The 19,447-nt window shown below is 31.0% G+C and overlaps 1 protein-coding gene and 1 long non-coding RNA gene across 4 annotated transcripts; both read left to right on the forward strand.

Moving 5' to 3' along the window:
* The first annotated feature begins 9,739 nt into the window (after positions 1 to 9,739).
* LOC107942234 (uncharacterized) lies at positions 9,740 to 17,973 on the forward strand. 3 transcript variants are annotated; one of them, XR_005901393.1, is made up of 4 exons: positions 9,740 to 9,993; positions 10,116 to 10,193; positions 12,175 to 12,958; positions 17,833 to 17,973. It is a non-coding gene; the product is annotated as an uncharacterized lncRNA (long non-coding RNA). The 3 variants fall into 3 exon arrangements; XR_005901394.1 differs by lacking the exon at positions 17,833 to 17,973 and adding an exon at positions 13,419 to 13,434 and having other exon boundaries at positions 9,747 to 9,993; XR_001695802.2 differs by lacking the exon at positions 17,833 to 17,973 and having other exon boundaries at positions 9,749 to 9,993; positions 12,175 to 12,959.
* Positions 17,974 to 18,066: 93 nt separating this feature from the next.
* On the forward strand, positions 18,067 to 18,747 carry LOC121206310 (uncharacterized). The gene is made up of 2 exons (XM_041077187.1): positions 18,067 to 18,305; positions 18,386 to 18,747. Exons 1-2 carry the CDS (start codon positions 18,231 to 18,233, stop codon positions 18,734 to 18,736), a joined length of 426 nt encoding a protein of 141 aa, XP_040933121.1. The 5' UTR covers positions 18,067 to 18,230; the 3' UTR covers positions 18,737 to 18,747.
* The last annotated feature ends 700 nt before the right edge of the window (positions 18,748 to 19,447 follow it).

Below are 19,447 nucleotides of genomic sequence, written 5' to 3' on the forward strand. Positions count from 1 at the left end.
TGGAGTGCTGCAGTGATGAAAATTGCACCATTTTTCTTCTGGATTGAGAGGTTTATTAGAGTTCTTCAGCGGATCATGAACCAGGCAATCTTTTCTTTGTGAATAGCAATTAGATTATAGTGTTGATTTCTTCTTTGAGGATCCTGCAAGGAAATTTTAAGAGTAAAAAATATGGCACTGACTCTTGACCGTGGAAAAGTCTAGAGAACTTCATTCATGTCATATTCACAATTGATTTGCTTAGTGTTAAATTACCATTTGTTAAGTTGAATCCATGTTGTTTTATTTTCTCTTCATCTGAAATTGAAACTTCATCAGAAATTGTTTCCTTTTGTCCAATTGATCAACAGATACAGAAAAAACACGTTTCTTTTGGTGATGGGTTACTAATTAGCGGATCGGTCCTCCATTGATATCTTGGATCTGATGTATGTTTATACGAAGTACTACTCCCCACACTCGCAATCGGTTCGATGGTTATAGGCGTGTAAAACGATCTATTTGTTTACTTACTGGTAGCAACACATTGGGGATTCTTCCTATTTCGGTGTGCTTAGCCGGTCGTGGTCGAGGCGTTACCATCATTCCTCGAGTTCAAGCTAGAATCACTTTGTTTCAACTCAAACACCATGTGATTTCTGTCGATGATAATCAAGTAGGATGGTTTTTGGTACTTTACATCAAACTTGTTCGTGGATGGAATCAGTTCGGGTTGAATCAAGATAAAGCATGGATTATTATTGAGTCTATAAAATACATTAATTATTATAAAATATAATATCATTATAAAATTAATTTTGATTTTGCGCTATCACCGGCCTTAAGTAGTGCTAGGACCAATCGTAGTTTTTGGGAATTCAGCCCCTCCTCGACTCTTAAATAGGAGGAAACCTACATCTTCTTGTATTGACAAGAATGCCGATACCAATCGAACTAAAACTCAATATTGTTTCTACCTACTTTACATTTGTTTTGTACCCACTCTCTTTTCCTCAATAATTTCAGTAAACAATTATTATTAAATAATAATAATAACTGAAAAAAATTATTTCAATAAAGTTTACCATTGTTTAAATATTATAAAATATCAGTATTTTAGAAATTTTATACATCTTCCTAAAATTATTTTCTGAAAATAATGCTCGATAAACAACTTGAATCATGCGATTGATTGCTAGTCTTACGATTGCTTATGGCTTTATTGGGCTCATATCGTTGTTCCCCCCTCGTAATTTCATCATGTTGGGCATTGGCGACGGCTGTGCTGGCTTAAGGAACTTGCACACCGATCATCACCAATTAAGATGTGGCTTTGTTGAGATGTTGAAATGCAGCTAAATTTTCCTAAATTCGATGGGGCTCAAAGACATGGATGTTAGATTTATAAAATAAATCTAAAATAAACTTAATAAACTAGAATCTATCATGTCAAATTATCAAGAATAAATAAATAACAGAACTATATGCGGAAGCGTACCTGAATCATAGATTCCTTGAAACTTTCTGGATCTTGGGGATTTAATCTTCCAAATTAGCACACAAGAAATTCAGAGAATATCTGCTCTCTCTTTCCTAATGATGGGATATTAGAAAAGATATCTTGTGTATATTTTGGGGACCATAACCCTAATATTTATAACCTTAGCATATTAGTTCTAATCAAATTCTAATTAGCCCATCATTAATTAGAATTTGATTAGAAGAGTATCTACACATATTTGACCCATACTTTATTTAATAATTAAAAGCCCAATAAAATTCTAACCAAATTAGATAACTTTTAATTTGGGCTAACCTATCATGATAGTAAATAATAACATGTAATTATCCTTATTATATATGTGATGTCCAAAATTTCCAACAATCTCCCACTTGGACCACATATATATACCAATTACTTTATAATTACATGTCATTATATAACCTTATGAGCTCAAAATTTTACTATCATATCCAAAAGGCATTCCATACAATCTCGTCCATTAATTATGTTAACATAGAACCAAGGCGACTTTTCTTACAAATATCGTAACTAAATCCATCCATGATCACGTATGTTAACACAACCAAATGACACAGATCAAGTATGGATGTGAAGCATGGAAATTACATGCAATATGATCTAAACATGTCTATTTCCAACTGGTCCTCCTTAGTGAGATCAAATTTTACCAAAATCAGAGTGTGAATAAACCAAATAAACTTTACTTCTGTAGAAAATAAACTTATTATCTTTAAACTGAAATAACTGAAAATGTGTCTATAACATAAAAGCATTTAAAAATACAAACTCCCACTAAAACCAAATATCCTTTAAATGACATTACATCCATATGAACAATGTGCTATTATAAAACCTTAGGTGTAGTTCCTTAGTAAGCGGATCCGCAATCATGGAGTTTGTCCTAATATGCTTTATAAGCACTTAACCACTCTGAACTTTTACTTTAACAACCTGCAGGAACTTAAATTCTATGTGTTTTGACTTTAATGTGCTCCTGTTGCTATTGGAATAAAAGACTGCAATTTGTTTTCACAATTTGCACCTTAGTGACAAAATCTTGTATCCATATTCCATCAAAACCGAAGTCTATATACCTGATGATCTCTAACTAATTAGACCTCCAATATGTGAGCATGTAATCTTTTGTTCTCTGAAAATACCTTATAACCCTCTTGGATGCTATCTAATGGTCCAAACCAGGGTTGCTTAAGATATCTGCTTAACATCCCAATAGTGTATACAAGATTCCAATGTATACAAACCTGAACATACATTAGACTTTCCACTGCTAAAATGTAAAAAATCTAATGCATTTTTTTAATCTTAATATCATTCTTAGGGTATTGATTGAGGCTATACTTATTATTGACAAGCAGTATGTCATTAATATATAAAACCAAATATAAAACTTTACTCCCACTAAACTTATGGTATAAACGATTATCAACAAAATTCATCTCTCAACCGAATGAGATAATCATTTGGTAAATTTTGTAATATTATTGACGAGAAGTCTACTTAAGCCCATAGATGAAGTTCTTTAATTTGCAAATCATTACTTTTGTATCATCAGACACAAAGTTTTCTAATTGTACCATATAAATGTATGATCAATGTTACCATTGAGAAACAATTAACTTAATATTCATCTGATGTAGCTCAAGGTCAAAATATTCCACTAAAGCCATTATAACCCTTTCTCTAGTGGACCTTTTTAATGACATTCATTCTTAAAGTTGTTGAGTTTGTTCTTCTGGAACAATTACCTCATCTTGAATAGGGAGTTGTTTAACATTGTCTTATTGAGGTTCTAGATTCACTTCTTAATCAATGATAGGTATGAGAGTTTAAACATATAGTAGGAACTGAGTTAGAATCCAATTCCTCCTCAAAAGCAATGTTTCTAACCTTATTTCTCCCCCAAACTCAACATCCTCAAAGAATGTTGAATTCTTGTCTCAAAAATATTCCTAATTGTGGGATCATAAAATTCATAGCCCTTAGATTGCTCAGAATTTCCTTAACCCTTAACTTTACAGACATCAAAGAAGTCATAAGTGATGTCATTTCAACCTTATCGTTTTTAGCAAAACATTTCTCAATTTCATCAAGGAAACCTTGGCCTAGTAATCTTTTCAAATTCTATGCCCTTAAAGGCTTCTAAAATGTTGTGCTTCATGATCATTAAACTCATGCAATTTGAACGATTCCACCTCTCAAAATCCCTTTTAACATAGGGGGTGCTTTCCGTAGTGAGAGGTGCGAGTAGTTCTTCCTTTAGTGCAAGGTCTATGTTCATATAGCCAAGCACTATAAGTAAGTGCCTTTTCCATTCATTGAAATTAGCCCCATTAAGTATGGGTATAGAATTTATATTAGCAGATATTGTGGCAGTAGAATATGAATTAGTTGAATATAGAACAAAAAAATAAATAAAAATAAGCTCACATCAATATTCATAGTAAACAATAAATTCAGGATAATGGCTAATCCCATCTCAAGATACCAAACACAACATTAATATCAAGTCTTTGGACAGTAATATTAACAGTAGGCGATACTCTTGTTGTAGCAATCAAACATTGACAATAAATTATGTCAAACAATGAATTAATCTTTGGAGTAACTTATTGCTCACATAAAATACCTTATAATTGTCACACATTTATCACCACAGATGTCGTTGTAATTCTGCCAAATATTAACTTACCTTTGGGTAAATTAATAAACGCATGAATCACAAAAACATATAATCATCTTAATATTTCAAATAAACTAATCTACACAAAAGAGGTCACTTTGGCGGCATTTTGTTTCAACTAATTTATTTAAAATATTAAACATACTTAATTAAAAGCCAAAATCTGAATTTATTTGTTTCAAAATATTTACCTTAATTTCATCTTTCAATCAAATTAAAAGATAATAATAAATATTTATATATATATATTTATCCCAAAACAACATACAATGATGTTGGCAAATATAATAATAGTTGAATAAATCATAAATCATAAACAACTTCACATAAGACTTCAAATTTAAACCAAAATAATTTGAATAAAGGTAAACCTCATCTTAAGATATCGGACACTCCATTAATATTTCATCTTTGGACAAAATATTAATTTGTAAGTGATATCTTGGTGTTGTAATCAAACATTGACAATAAGAGCATGTCAAATAATAAATCTTCTTTTGGGCCAATTTATTACTCACATGTAAAACTGAATAGCCGTCACATGTTTATCACTATAGTTGAACATGTAATATTATTAATCTTAACTTGGGCCAATTAACATAACTTAAGTTACATGCACACAAACTTTTATATTTTAAAACAAAATAATTTATACAAAAAAAATCATCACTTTGGTGACTTTTTGCTTCAATTAAGTTATTTTAAAAAATATATAAACATACCGATATTCAAATTTAAATTTCTCCAATAGTCAAATGTCAAAACTAATTTTTTTTATTGCTTTATAGACTCTAAAATAACCCAAAATAAGTTTGTCTTAATAATGCAATAAAAAAACCGAAAACCTTAATTTTTTTTGACTATTTACTTCTTTCTTTTTTTTTGTTCTAAAATCATATATCAAAACCAAACAGAAATAATGTAGTGGTTCAAAGCTAAATAATTAACAAGCACATGTATTCATAATTTTGGCATGGATAAAAACACGAAAGCAATTCACGCATATACATGTATTCATAATCAAATAGAAAAACTTACCCTAAATTTACCATGTAAATCCAAAGTTGTATTTATGATTAAACAGATATTCACATAAATATTTGAAAAATATTTTCAAGCCAATAAATCTCAAAAAACAAAATCATAATAGTTAGCATATCCCACAATTCATACAATAAACCATATCATCATAATTTAACCAAATATTTGGAACCATAAGATGCCAAAACCTAAAATTATATAATCAAATTTAAAACCAAAATATTTAAATATGTATATAGTTGGCATGAATTTGCACCAAAGCACCCATAAAATTGAATATATAACCATAATTTCAATGAGATCCATTAAAACTTAATTTCACCAATTAAACTATAAAAGATATCTTATTGAATAATGATTATAAACACCTGTTCACACAAACTATAATCATGCATTAATCCTTAAAATCATTGATATGCATATAATATATATACGCACACAAATATAAAAATAATATTGGTTTGCCTTACATATTTCATGTAAACTCAAATTTATATTCATGACTAAAAATATTATCATAAAACTTCTTTATACGCACAAATACTTAAAAAAATCTATAACCACAAAATATAAAAAGAATCCCAAATTATATAAAAAAAATTTATATGCGCAACTACCCATGAAAATTATAGCCACCATATTTAAAAAAAAATAATCCCAAATATTTTAATCTTAGTCAGATTCCATAAAGATTAAAACTTATATAAAATAATTATAAAAGAAACCAAAAGTAATCAATCATACATATGAATTGAATTCAATGGTGAATATAATTCATCATAAATAAAGATAAAGGATAATGATTCCATATATATTCAACTACAAACAGAAAATTTAAAACAAATAGTGCGAAAAAAATATATATCTTACCAACATTCATTTATTCGATTATCAAGTGAATTAACTTTCAAAACCAATTATACAACCCAATTGGAATTCTTCAATTGCAAAAAGTTGCAAGTCTATAACTTTAATTTAATAATGACTTTAACCAAATTTTATAAAATAATTGTGTGAAAATAAGAGAAAGAAATCTCACAAATCAATTTTTATCAATTGATTATAAATAAATAAATAAACCTTCACCTTTCGAATAGCATATGCAAATATTAAACTAGATTATATTTATAAAAGCTTAAAACTTTATTTAAAGAATCAAAACCCAAAAATTTATCAAGAATCTCAAAGATTCAACATAATATATAATTAAAATATCAAATCCATAAAACTAAAAAAGAAAAAAGAATGAATCCAAAATTAATAAAGAATCAATTCATTCTCAATGATTCAACATGACAAAGCTCGGATGCCACTTGTTATATTTATAAAATAAATCTAAAATAAACTTAATAAACCAGGATCTATCATGTCAAATTATCAAGAATAAATAAATAACAGAACTATATGCGGAAGCGTACCTGAATCATAGATTCCTTGAAACTTTCTGGATCTTGGGGATTTGATCTTCCAAATTAGCACACAAGAAATTCAGAGAATATCTGCTCTATCTTTCCTAATGATGGGATATTAGAAAAGATATCTTGTGTATATTTTGAGGACCATAACCCTAATATTTATAACTTGAGCATATTAGTTCTAATTAAATTCTAATTAGCCCATTATTAATTAGAATTTGATTAGAAGAGTATCTACACATATTTGACTCATACTTTATTTAATAATTAAAAGCTCAATAAAATTCTAACCAAATTAGATCACTTTAATTTGAGCTAACCTATCATGATAGTAAATAATAGCATGTAATTATCCTTATTATATATGTGATGTCCAAATTTTCCAATAACGGAGGATTTTGAAATTAGAGACTCTTGCAATCAATTCATGAAGTTGCCTCGAATCTGAATACATCCACTAGTTAAAAGATTAGGCAACGGGTTTTCTTTTAATTTTCACACACACCAAATCTGCGGAACCCAAACTGTCTGTCAAGCATTTTAACAAACAGATAATGAAAATTACTTTGTCAAGCTTTTTTAACATACAGATAATTCAAAATGTTTCAACAGACATAATTTCTAAGAAGTAGAAGTTGGCTTTACTCCAGGGTAATGACCAGAACTTTACAAGCACTTTAATCCATAAACATGAAAAGTAGTGATATAATCATTAGTAAGTAGTCAGACTAGCAAGATATAGGCCAGACACGACAAAGCTAAAACCATGGCTACAGAAGAATAAAACATGCAGAACCTTGATATCTTGGAGTTATCACCAATCATCAACGCTGAGAAAGAACCAGTGAATGTAAAGACCACTGAGACTACGCAGGCATAAAAGGCGTATGGATGTCCTTTGACACTACAGGAAAATAGGGCTTTAGCGGTGTTTTTAGCGGCGTTTTATAAAAAAACGCCGCAAAAATTGTAAAACACAGAGCTTTAGCGGCGCTTTTGGTAAAACGCCGCTAAAAGACAGAGCTTTAGCGGCGCTTTTGATAAAACGCCGCTAAAAGTCATATAACTCTTAAAATCTTAAACTCCCAAAAAATCATAAGCACTGCTTTATAACCCCTAAAATAGTAAACCCCTAAATCTTAACAAACCTTAAACACTAAACTATAACCCTTAAAACCCTAAATGACGCAATAGGTGCATTTTTAGCGGCGCTTGGTTATAAACGCCGCTAACGTTAAATTATTTTGTTCAAAACTTCGTCGTTTATCTGTCTTATATATTTTTTACGCACGCTTGATACACTTAACATTTTCTCCATTTTTCCCTAGTTCTATTTCCCCCTTCTTCCTCATCCTAAATCCCTAAAGTATTATCACCCATTCCCAAATTCGACATCCAAATCCCTAACGAATTTAATAATAATAATAAAAGTAATTTTAATAATTAAACTTAAATTCAAAAATTTGAAACATAGAGGAATTAAATTCTTAAGAATAGAAATATAATGACTAAATTTTAATTTTACGAAAAGTACAAATACTTATCTCATATTTTAGCTTTTACAGATTAAGTGGTTTAGTATTCAATTTGTTAAAGTATGTTAAGAGAATTACTTTTTCTTTTTTAAGATTTAACACTCCTATGTGAGAAAATATTATTTAACTCGTATATTTATTAAAAGTTTATATAAAAATTAATTTAAAAGTCTATATAAAAACTAATTGTTATTTTAGTCATAAAGTTAATTGTGTTTCGAATTTTTATTATAGAAAAATATTTGTTAAAAATGAAAAAAATTAAAAATACTATTATTTAAAATAATTTTAAAGTTTTTTGGGTATACGACTTATTGTTTTTTAATTTATATATTAAATAAATTCTTATATAATAGTAAAAGAGATAGTCTTAATAAATTTTAAAATATTGAATTAATTATCGTTATAGTTTAAGATTTATGGCTTAGCGTATATGATTTAGGGTTTAAAATATAAGAGTTACTATTTTAAGGTTTATGGATTATGGATTATGGGTTTATGTATTATGGTTTACAGTTTATGGTTTAAAGGGTGGGGTTTAAGGTTTACGTGTTAGGGGTTCGGGGTTATGGGTTATGGATTTAAGGGTTATGTTGTATGATTTAGGGTTTAGGGGATAAAAGTTAGGGGTTTAGGTTTAGATTAGTTAATTAGTATTTTTAATTTATATATTAAATAATTTATTATATATTCGTAAAAGAGATAATATTAAGGCTCTGTTTGTTTGCAGGTAAAATGTTTTCTGGAAAATGATTTACTTTTCTGGTGTTTAGATGAATCTGTGTAAAATATTTTCTGTTGTTTGGCAGATTTCCTGAAAATATTTTCCTGAAAAGCTGTTTTAATAAAAATTTATATATTTAAGAATTTATTATCTTTTCCTTGTTTGATTGAGTTTACTTTATATATATATTAATAAATTTATATTTTAAATTTATATATTAATAAAAAAATTTCTTCATATTTTACCCGAGTATAATACGTTGCTACTGGTGCTCTGTTTGAAATTCTTACTTTACCCGGTTAAAGTGTGTTGAAACTCCAACAACATATTATACTTGTTATGGAAATATTTTAAGCAGCTTTCTTTTCTAACATTCACTGGTTTACATAAGAAAAAGACAATTCTAAATATCCCAACTCATATCTCCATTTTATGATGAAATTTGTTAAATGATGAAATTTTATGTAATCAATTAATGCTTTTATATTTAAAAATATTTAATCTAAACAATTTGATATATAAAAATATATAAAAAAAATTAAAATTTAATCTAATTATTTTAAATATTACTTAAATTTTTAAAAAAATTATTTAAAATTAATATAAAAGATATAAAAATTCAATATAAAAATTATAAAAAAGTTAAAAATTAGCGGCGTTTATATAAAACGCCGCAAAAGGCAAGCAATAGCCGCGTTTATGATAAAGACGCCGCAAAAAGTAATTTATTTTAAATAAAACGGTACCGTTTTAATAAATTATGCGGCTAAATTTTAGTTTTGATTGAAACGACGCCGTTTTATTTCTCTCCCCCCCCCCCCCCCAATTCCCTTCTTTCCCGATTCCACTCTCTTTCTCAGCCATTCTCAGCCTGTACTTCTATTTCTCTCCCCCGATTCCCTTTTCTTTCCCAATTCCCTTTTCTTTCTCGGCCTTTCTCTGACTAAGCCATTTGCCTAAATCATAGTTCCCCCGAAACCCTCATTTTCTCCCAAATCATAGTTCCCTCAAAACCCCAAAATATCCCTAAATCAAACCCATTTTCTGTCTCCTTCTCTCTTTTCGATCGACAGGTATTATAATTTTCTAATCAAACCCAAAGCTCCTTCTTTCATTTTGATTTCATTGCAGCAAGCAAGCCGTTTATTTTTTATTTCATTTCGACTTCGATTTCACTTCTGTTTTATTTTTGCAGCAAGTAGAAAGATTAAGGGATTTCATTTTGAAATCAAACCCGATTGAAGGCTACCTTTGGCGAGTCCATCAAATCAAGGTACTCTTATTTACTTGTTCTTTTGAATCCTAGACTTTAGCATGCTGACATTTATATTTTTTTTTCTTTTGTGTTCTTTAGTATATGCCATCTATTGGGAATTTTATTGTTGTTCTCTTTCCCTCTGCGTATGTAGTTAGTTTCCTATTATGGGAATTTATTTTGTTGGTTTTGATTTCTGCGTTTGATTTTGGCTTTTTGGTTCTTTGAGTCGGAAGATTGATGACCTTTTATGGGCTAGTTTGATTTATATTGGCATTTGATTATACATGATTGGAAAATGGTTTAATATGTATAGATTCTCCAATACTAGAAACTTTATCCTTGATGTTTCAAGTTACTGAATGATGAACTTGGCTGTCTTGAAACTACAACCTACACATGAGTGACCTTCGATACCGTAAACATGTTTTCGGTTATCAGTTCAGTGTCTTCTCATGTGATCATTGGTAGAAGCAATTCCTTGTAGGATTAGATAGTTTAGGTTAGATAACCCGACCTATATTGAATTGCTTGCTCTATTTATTGTGTTTTGGTTTCAATGGTCAATATTCTGGGCTTATTAAACTCTAAAAATGCGTGTCACCAGTCATCCTCATGAAAACATGCCTCAAAAACACTCTTTGCTTCTGCTGTTGTGCTTGTGCTGCCTTACACTCAAATATTTATGTTACCAATCTTAGCTGGTCCAATCACCTTTTCTTCCATGATCTTCTGCATATTGTGTAACGTTAATACATCCTTCCTTATCCTGCATTGCTTTTACACTGTTAAATAGCGGGTAGTAGCTATCCCTGAAGTTTTCTGGCAAACTTTAGAGTCATAAAAACCCTGGCTAAAGACTTCCTGATTCTGAAATTTGCTGCCTTGCGTTGGAGGGCACCTATTGATATAATTAATAATTACGACCTTTTTTAGGTAAAATAATGTGAATTTGCATTTAATTAAATTGTTTATTTACCATAGAATCTTTTTTTCGCAAGCCCCATGATATATATTTTCATTTCTCATTATTTTCTTCTAAGATCTTTTTATCATAATACTAAATCTACAGTTAATGGCTCTCTACCATCTTAAAAGTTGAATTATAGTCTAAATCACCATTTTTTTCCCTTTAATTTCTTCGGTTAATAATTAGTACAGTAAACGTGGACCAATTGTCATCTTTAAAATTAGTTGAAATGACTCTTGAAACCCACAAAAAAGCAGGTACACTTCTCAAATTTTTATTTTTATTTTGGTGGAAAACATTTCTCAAAATTTTAACCACCGTGTGACAAGAGATATGTATTTCTTCTTAACTTGGCGAGCTATACAGACTTCGCCAATACAAATTAGTCACGCTTCATAATTGTGAATCGGTAAGCAACTCACCATTTTTCTATATAAAAAAACATTTGGGCAAATCAAATTTATTATACATTTTCATGACAAGTCTCGCCAGCTGTTATCAATTTTATTATGTGCATGCCTCACCATTTTCTTTTTATTTTGGTATATATCATTGAAGCTTGGCAGTATACATACTATTGGTGCTTATAATTTGCTCATATCGTTGGCTGTCATTAGTGATACCGTAACTGCATATTTGTTTTATTTTCTCCTTAATCCTCAAGTCATGCTCTAAGAAATACACTCAATTGAAGTTTGGAGCAACTCTATCCTCTTTTAGTTCTCTGATCTTATGAATGTGCAGAGCATGTTTGTAATGTCTCTGTCATAGTGGCTTCATCATATGATATCAATTACTATGTTACACATTGATGGTTAGAAAGCTGTAATTAATTATTTTTTATTCAATTTGATGGCTCGGAATAAATTGTTTGTGGTGACGTATGCATATTCACGTAACAGATGATGTGATTGTTATACATAGCTGCTACATGAGTTGAGACCTGATGAGAGTAAGTTGGAGAATAGCCTGTGTTATCCAAAAATTAGTATTTTGTTCTAACAATCACTCTTTTGCATGCTAACTCAGCATATTACAGTGACATCTGTGTTGGATCAATTGCTTGCCGGCTGGAAAAGAAGAAAGGTGGGGCTATCCATTTGTACATCATGACATTGGGGTTATCCATTTGCCAGCATATTACCCTAGACTTCTGTGATGAGTTAAATGGATTTAACTCAATTGAATAATGATTAATTCACTTGTTTTAAGTGTTTTTTTTTTCATTTTATATTTTTTAACCAATCATTTTGTGGCACGATATAATTTTTAACTAAAATATCCAAAAAAAGATTAAATATTATTTCCTTTATAAACATATTTATCTTTTTTTGTTCTTCACCTAAAAGTTCTAGTGACAAAAAATTCAAGAACTAATCAAGAAACACATTTGAACCTAGTTTTCGACAATAAAGCTTAGATTGCAATGATTTTTTTTTCTTTTTAATTTTTTAATATATTCTACTGGACACATCGCAATTCCAAGTATCTATATTAGTGATTTAGTATCTTTTCTTAAATTTGAATCTCGATGATAATTAGACTGGAGGATGCCATTACTGTAGTGAGGATCCTTTAAATATTTACCTTTTTTTAATAAATTTTGAACTAGAGCGAACTGGCAAAAGTGTTGTTAAGAAGCTGAGGGTGTTACCGTAGCTCAACCAATTTAATAATTTAGGTTGATGCTATAATGTTATTGAAAGGCATATTTGAGTCAGATTATTTTTTTATTTTATGGCTGTTTATTGTTTGTAGGTGTAATTTAATTTGCTAGAATTGACTCTTCCATCCAATTTATAATTTTTAAGAGGTATGTATATTTAATTTGCTAAATCTTTATTTCTAGGAGATTATATTTGGTATGTATTTCATGAGCTAATTACAAGGTAATTACAATTTCAAATAGGTATGTATATTTAATTTGTTAAATTTGTTTTTAACTTGTTTTTTAATGGATCATTAATGGATCATGTTTTTAACTTATTTCAAGTCTGTCCTTTGATTATTTTTTTAATTTGCTTATGCTGTTTATCCTTAGAGACTTGTTATGTTGTCTTTAATTTTTTTAATTTGCTTATTCTGCTTATCCTTTGGATCTCTTTGCTACTAGTTCCAATGCGTATGTTCTTCTCATTGCTACTGGAAACCTTTGCGTATGTTGTTAAGTATGAATAAGTATGAATTAATTTTATTACCATGTAGCTTGCTTGTCCATTAAAATTACAACAATAGCTGACCTTCTCTCCAACCTTTTTTTAAATATTTTAAAGATTCAAAGTATATAGGCTGGAAACCTGACGGGTTGCCTTATATCGAGCTGTAAGATATAATGGATCCTCCCTAGGTGTAATAACGCCACGTATGATGAATCTTAAAAAATTCAAAAAGACTTGAAAAAAGTTCTATCGAGCTCATTTACTATTGAATATTTATTACCATGTAGCTTGCTTGTCCATTAAAATTACAACAATAGCTGAACTTCTCTCCAACCTTTTTTTAAATATTTTAAAGATTCAAAGTATATAAGCTGGAAACCTGACGGGTTGCCTTATATCGAGCTGTAAGATATAATGGATCTTCCCTAGGTGTAACAACGCCACGTATGATGAATCTTAAAAAATAACTTACATAATTTACATAACTCACATAACGTACATAACAACTTACGGAACTTAACTAATACATGTAGTGTAATCTAATAGTTTCCTTAAAAGCATATAGTTTAAAGTTCAAATTTCATAACTTACATAATCTACATAACTTACATAAAACATAAAAATATATCATATCAAGACTTACATAATAAACAACTTACCTATGTAATTTATTGTCAACTTTAGAATTCAAGAACTACGAAATGGATAGGAGTTGGATGAAATTGTCAAAGGTAAGCAACGCCTATCGAAATGGAGTACAAACTTTTCTGAATTTTTCATTTCAAAATGCAAGCCAAGAGAATATGATTCTTTGCCCGTGTAAGAAGTGTGGCAACATCAATTGGCATACTCGTGAAGTTGTCTACGAACATCTAATTGTTGATGGCTTTATTCGGGGGTATAAAAAATGGATTTTCCATGGAGAGTGTACAGCTAGTGGAACTTCTTCAATGATTAATCAGAATTATCCTGATACTGATTACCATCAGTATGTCAGACAAGATGACATGGAAGGTATGTTGCGGGATGCATTTAATATGCACAGTCATGGTGAGCAATCGTTTCCACCTGACTTTATTGCATCTGATGATTGTAATATTGGTGGAAATGTTTTTGGCGAAACGGGAACAAGTGCACCTTATGAGGAGCCAAATGAAGAAGCGGCGAAGTTCTACAATTTACTTAATGAAATGAACGAAGAACTTTACGAGGGATCAAAATATTCGAAATTGTCCTTTTGCATTCGTTTATTTCACTTAAAATGTTTGGGAGGGTGGACTGGAAATTCTTTTACAATGCTGCTAGAGTTTCTGAGAGAGATGTTTCCTTTTGCAAAAATCCCCCAATCTTCTTAAGATATGAAGAGACTAATAAAAGATTTGGGCCTTGGGTACGATAAAATTCATAGTTGCCCAAATGACTGCATGTTGTACTGGGGTGATCAGAAGAACCAACAGTGTTGTAATGTTTGCGGCAAGTCTCGTTGGATGAATGGGAATACAGAAGATGTGAATGCGGATGAAGGTGGGGCACAGTTAAGAAAGAAGCCAGTCAAGGTTTTGCGATACTTTCCCCTAATACCAAGACTTCAAAGGCTTTTCATGTCATCAAAGACGGCCGAATCTATGAGGTGGCATAATGATCAACGGACCGATGATGGATTATTAAGACATCCTGTGGATTCTTTAGCTTGGAAATCATTTGACATGAAATTTTCAAGCTTTGCAAGCGATCCTCGAAATGTGAGGCTTGGGCTAGCAGCTGACGGCTTTAATCCATTTAAAATCATGAGTACTTCGTACAGTACTTGGCCTGTGGTGCTTGTTCCTTACAATTTGCCTCCATGGATTTGCATGAAGCAATCTTCGTTTATTTTATCAATGATTATTCCTGGAGAGAAAGGTCCCGGAAATGATATTGACATCTATTTGCAGCCACTTATTGAAGAGTTAAAACAATTATGGTCGGGTGTTGAGACATATGATGTATTAAGAAAAGAGAACTTTTATTTACGTGCAGCTTTATTGTGGACAATTAATGATTTCCCGGCTTATGCTAATTTATCGGGTTGAAGTACTAAAGGACGTTATGCTTGTCCTTGTTGTGCTGCGCAAACTTATTCGAAGTGGTTGTACAATGGGAAGAAGTTCTCTTACATGGGCCATCGTCGGTGGTTAGATGGAAATCATAAATTTAGATTTCAGAGGACTTTATTTGACGGTATAGAAGAGTATAAAGGAGCTCCTCAGCAGACCGTTGGATCTGAAATCTTGTTTATGTTAAAATATATCAACTTCAGTTATGGGAAGATGAATCAACCACCTAACACGTAATCAAAGAGAAGATCGAGGGATGAATTCGATGATGAATCTGACAAAGAGGATGATCCTAATGAGGCAGACTTGTGGAAAAAAAGAAGTATTTTTTTTGAGTTGCCTTATTGGGAGCATAATATTTTACACCACAATCTTAATGTCATGCATATTGAGAAGAATGTCTGCGAGAACATAATTGGGACAATTTTGAATGTCGATGGAAAATCAAAAGACAATCTTCAGAGTCGACTTGATTTAGTTGACATGAGAATTCGGCGTGATCTTCATCCTCAAGTACTTCCGAATGGGAAATATCGATTGCCACCTTCTATTTTTTCAATGTCAAAGGAAGAGAAAGAGGTGTTCTGTATGGTGTTGAAGGATATAAAGGTCCCAGATGCGTATGCGTCAAATATATCTCGATGTGTGAGTCTTAAAGATCGAAGATTATATTCATTAAAATCACATGATTACCACATCTTGATGCAAGATTTACTCCCAGTTGCTTTACGGTGCTGCATGTCAAAAAATGTGACGTCCAGTATAATTGAACTATCCAATATAATGAAAGCTATTTGTGGCAAAATTTTGGATGTTGAAGAACTTAAGAAAGTACAGGATCGAGCTGCTTTGACTTTATACAATTTGGAGAAGATCTTTCCACCTTCCTTCTTTACTATTATGGTGCACTTGGTAATCCATCTCCCTCACGAAGCAATACTTGGTGGACCGGTTTTTTTATCGATGGATGTATCCAATAGAAAGGTGCTAATTTATTTGTCAAGTATTTATTTATTCGTGTCTATACATTTAGTTACAACTTTTGATAAATATTGTATATCGTGTTTAGGTTCCTAAGCAAATTGAAAGCTTATTGTCGCAATAAGCGTTATCCAGAAGGATCAATTGCTGAAGGCTACTTGGTAGAGGAGTGCATGACATTCTGTTCTAGATATTTAGAAGATGTTGAAACACGATTGAATAGACCAAATAGAAATACTGGGCTCAATGATCATAACTTGGCCGAAACTTATTTATTCCAAAGTTATGGAGAACCAATCGGCAAAGTTGAAATTGCAAAATTAGATGATATATCGTGGATACAAGCACATCGATATGTACTTATTCACCACGATTTAGTTGAACCGTTACTCAAGTAAGTTCTAAAATTTCCTCACATATTCGTAGTTTTGATTTGTTTATCTTCTAACCAATTACACTTGTTTTTAATATAGTGAGTACAAACAAATTTTGAGATCTCATGCACGCTCTCGAAGATTGCAACATCGAGAGATTAATAAGTTATTCACAGAATCTTTTCATGAATGGTTAAGTCAAACGGTATGTAACTAAAGTTAATAAGTTACATATAATCCCGAAATTTAGTTAATTATTCAATTTACTTTCGATTCAATAGGTTTGGAGTGGAAAGGACATCAATAATGAAGTTAAATGGCTTTCCCAAGGTCCGAACAGAATAATAAAAAGATATAGTGCCTTCCTCATCAATGGATACAGATTTCATACAAAGTATCGTGAGAGAATGAGGAGAACTCAAAATTGTGGAGTTGTTGTTAATTCTTCAATTACAAGTTATGCTAGTGCTAGGGACAGTAATCCGGTTAAAGGTAATGTGGAGTACTATGGACTTCTTACCGACATTATTGAGTTGGATTACTATGGAAGATGGAAAGTTGTCTTATTCCGGTGTGATTGGGCTGATGTTAATACTGCTCGAGGAATTAGAGAAGATCAATTTGGTTTTACAATGTTGAATTTCTCTCGCTTGATTCACACTGGACAACAATTGATGGACGAGCCATATGTATTTTCCTCTCAAGTGAAACAAGTTTTTTATTCGAAAGATCCGATTGATGAGGGTTGGTATGTTGTACTCCGGAACACCGCTAGAGACTTGTTTGAAATGGGTAATGGAAGTAGAGATGATATCGTCGAAAGATCAGAAACATTACCTTTTCCAGAACAAAACTTAGATGAAAATATCCCTAGTACTAATACACAACATCAATGGGTTCGACATGATGTGGATGAAGATATTTACGAATAATGATGTAGTAAGACTTTACAATTTTTTAATTATATGTAATATTATAATTTTAATCTTTGTCATGTTATATAATTTAACTATTTTATATGTACTACTATTGTTGTAATTTGTTACTAAAACTTTAACTATTTTATGTGTATTGCAGGAAAAATGCGTAGAAGAAGATTAAGAGATTTAAGTATTGTCCAGAATACTCCAAATTCGGAAGAAGGAAATAGTGAACAACAGACAGTTGTTGGATCTTCGAATGTGCCGGAGACACTTGATGAGCCTGAAGAATTTCAAAGTAATGTTATGTTCATTTTACATGTGTTGACTTTTATTATTGAATTATTTGTCAATTTTAATATAATAATAGTATATCATTTTTTAGCTGAAAGTGGTGGGACGCGTAGAGTTCGAGGACGTACGCTGCTTAGAGATTTATACGACTTAGATCCTGTCGAGCGTGTTAAAGTAAGTAGAAATACTCATGGTCAGCCTGTTGGATCTGAGGCTCGACTTTTAGCAGGCTATTTGGGCATTTTAGCACGAAATGCAAATATGCTGCCCATCAACTATGAATCATGGCATCACATGCCTGATAGCAACAAAAATCAGGCTCTCGCTAATATTAAGGTAACAAAATGTGAATGCAATTTATAATACTTTGGTTTAAGTTTCATTTATATTTACATTCTAAACTTATGTTTTTTTAGGAGAGATTTGCTTTAGAAGTCTCCGATGATTATATCAAGAAGGCATTAGGTAAAAGATGGAGAGACAATAAAAGCACTTTAAAGAAACAATACTTTAAGAAAGACATAAGCCTCGAGGAAAAATTGAGAAATGTTCCGCCGGGAATGCTGAGGTATCAATGGGAAGATGCGGTTAGATGTTGGAATTCAAAGAAAGGAGAGGTATTGCGTATTTCCAAACTCTTATATATGGTGTTTACTTTATACGTAATAATAATTTTATTATGTAGGACCGTGAGCGAGTTGGAACAAGCAGCAGGCAAAAACAAAAATTCACGCACACGGCAGGGTCGAGAAGTTTTGCTTCTGTAGCCGAGGCCGAGGTATTATGAATTTATTAATTCTTTCAAATATTAATAACTTTTTATTATTAAATAATATTCTTACTACTATATTGTAGGAAGTTAAATCCGGACAAAAAGTTGGACGCCTTCAGCTTTTTGAGATTACGCATAGGAAGAAAGATGGATCTCCTATGACATCCGAAGCTAGAGAAATTATGGTATATTTACTTAATAATATTTGATTTATTCTAAATATTTATAATCTTTAATGATAATTTTTTAATTTGATTTATTCTAAATATTTATAATCTTTAATTATAATTGTTTAATTCAATTCATCATTAGTAGTTTTAAATAATGTTAAGTTATGTTGCATTTCTTTTTATTATATATTTCGTTTCTAACTCTTTAATTGATTTTTTAGGAGAAACTAAAGGAGAAGAAGGCAGAATATGAAGCGATTGCTTCGAGTGATAGTTCTGTTAATCTTGAGAATATTGATAACAGAATTATCACTAAAGTTTTGGGTCCTGAAAAGTACGGTTGGGTTCGATTTCAAGGATCTGGTGTTACCCCGACCCAATATTTTGGATCCGGCTCCCAGCAATACATGCCTTCCGGAAGTCAAGCTCAAGCTGAAGTTCAGAGGTTAAGAGACCAGATAGCTAAGATGCAAGCAAACACGGTTGAGCAAATTGCCGAGGTTCAATGAAAATATGAAGAACTCCAGCAACAACTT

The sequence above is a fragment of the Gossypium hirsutum genome, chromosome A09, assembly GCF_007990345.1.
Source record: "Gossypium hirsutum isolate 1008001.06 chromosome A09, Gossypium_hirsutum_v2.1, whole genome shotgun sequence".
NCBI classification, from domain to species: domain Eukaryota; kingdom Viridiplantae; phylum Streptophyta; class Magnoliopsida; order Malvales; family Malvaceae; genus Gossypium; species Gossypium hirsutum.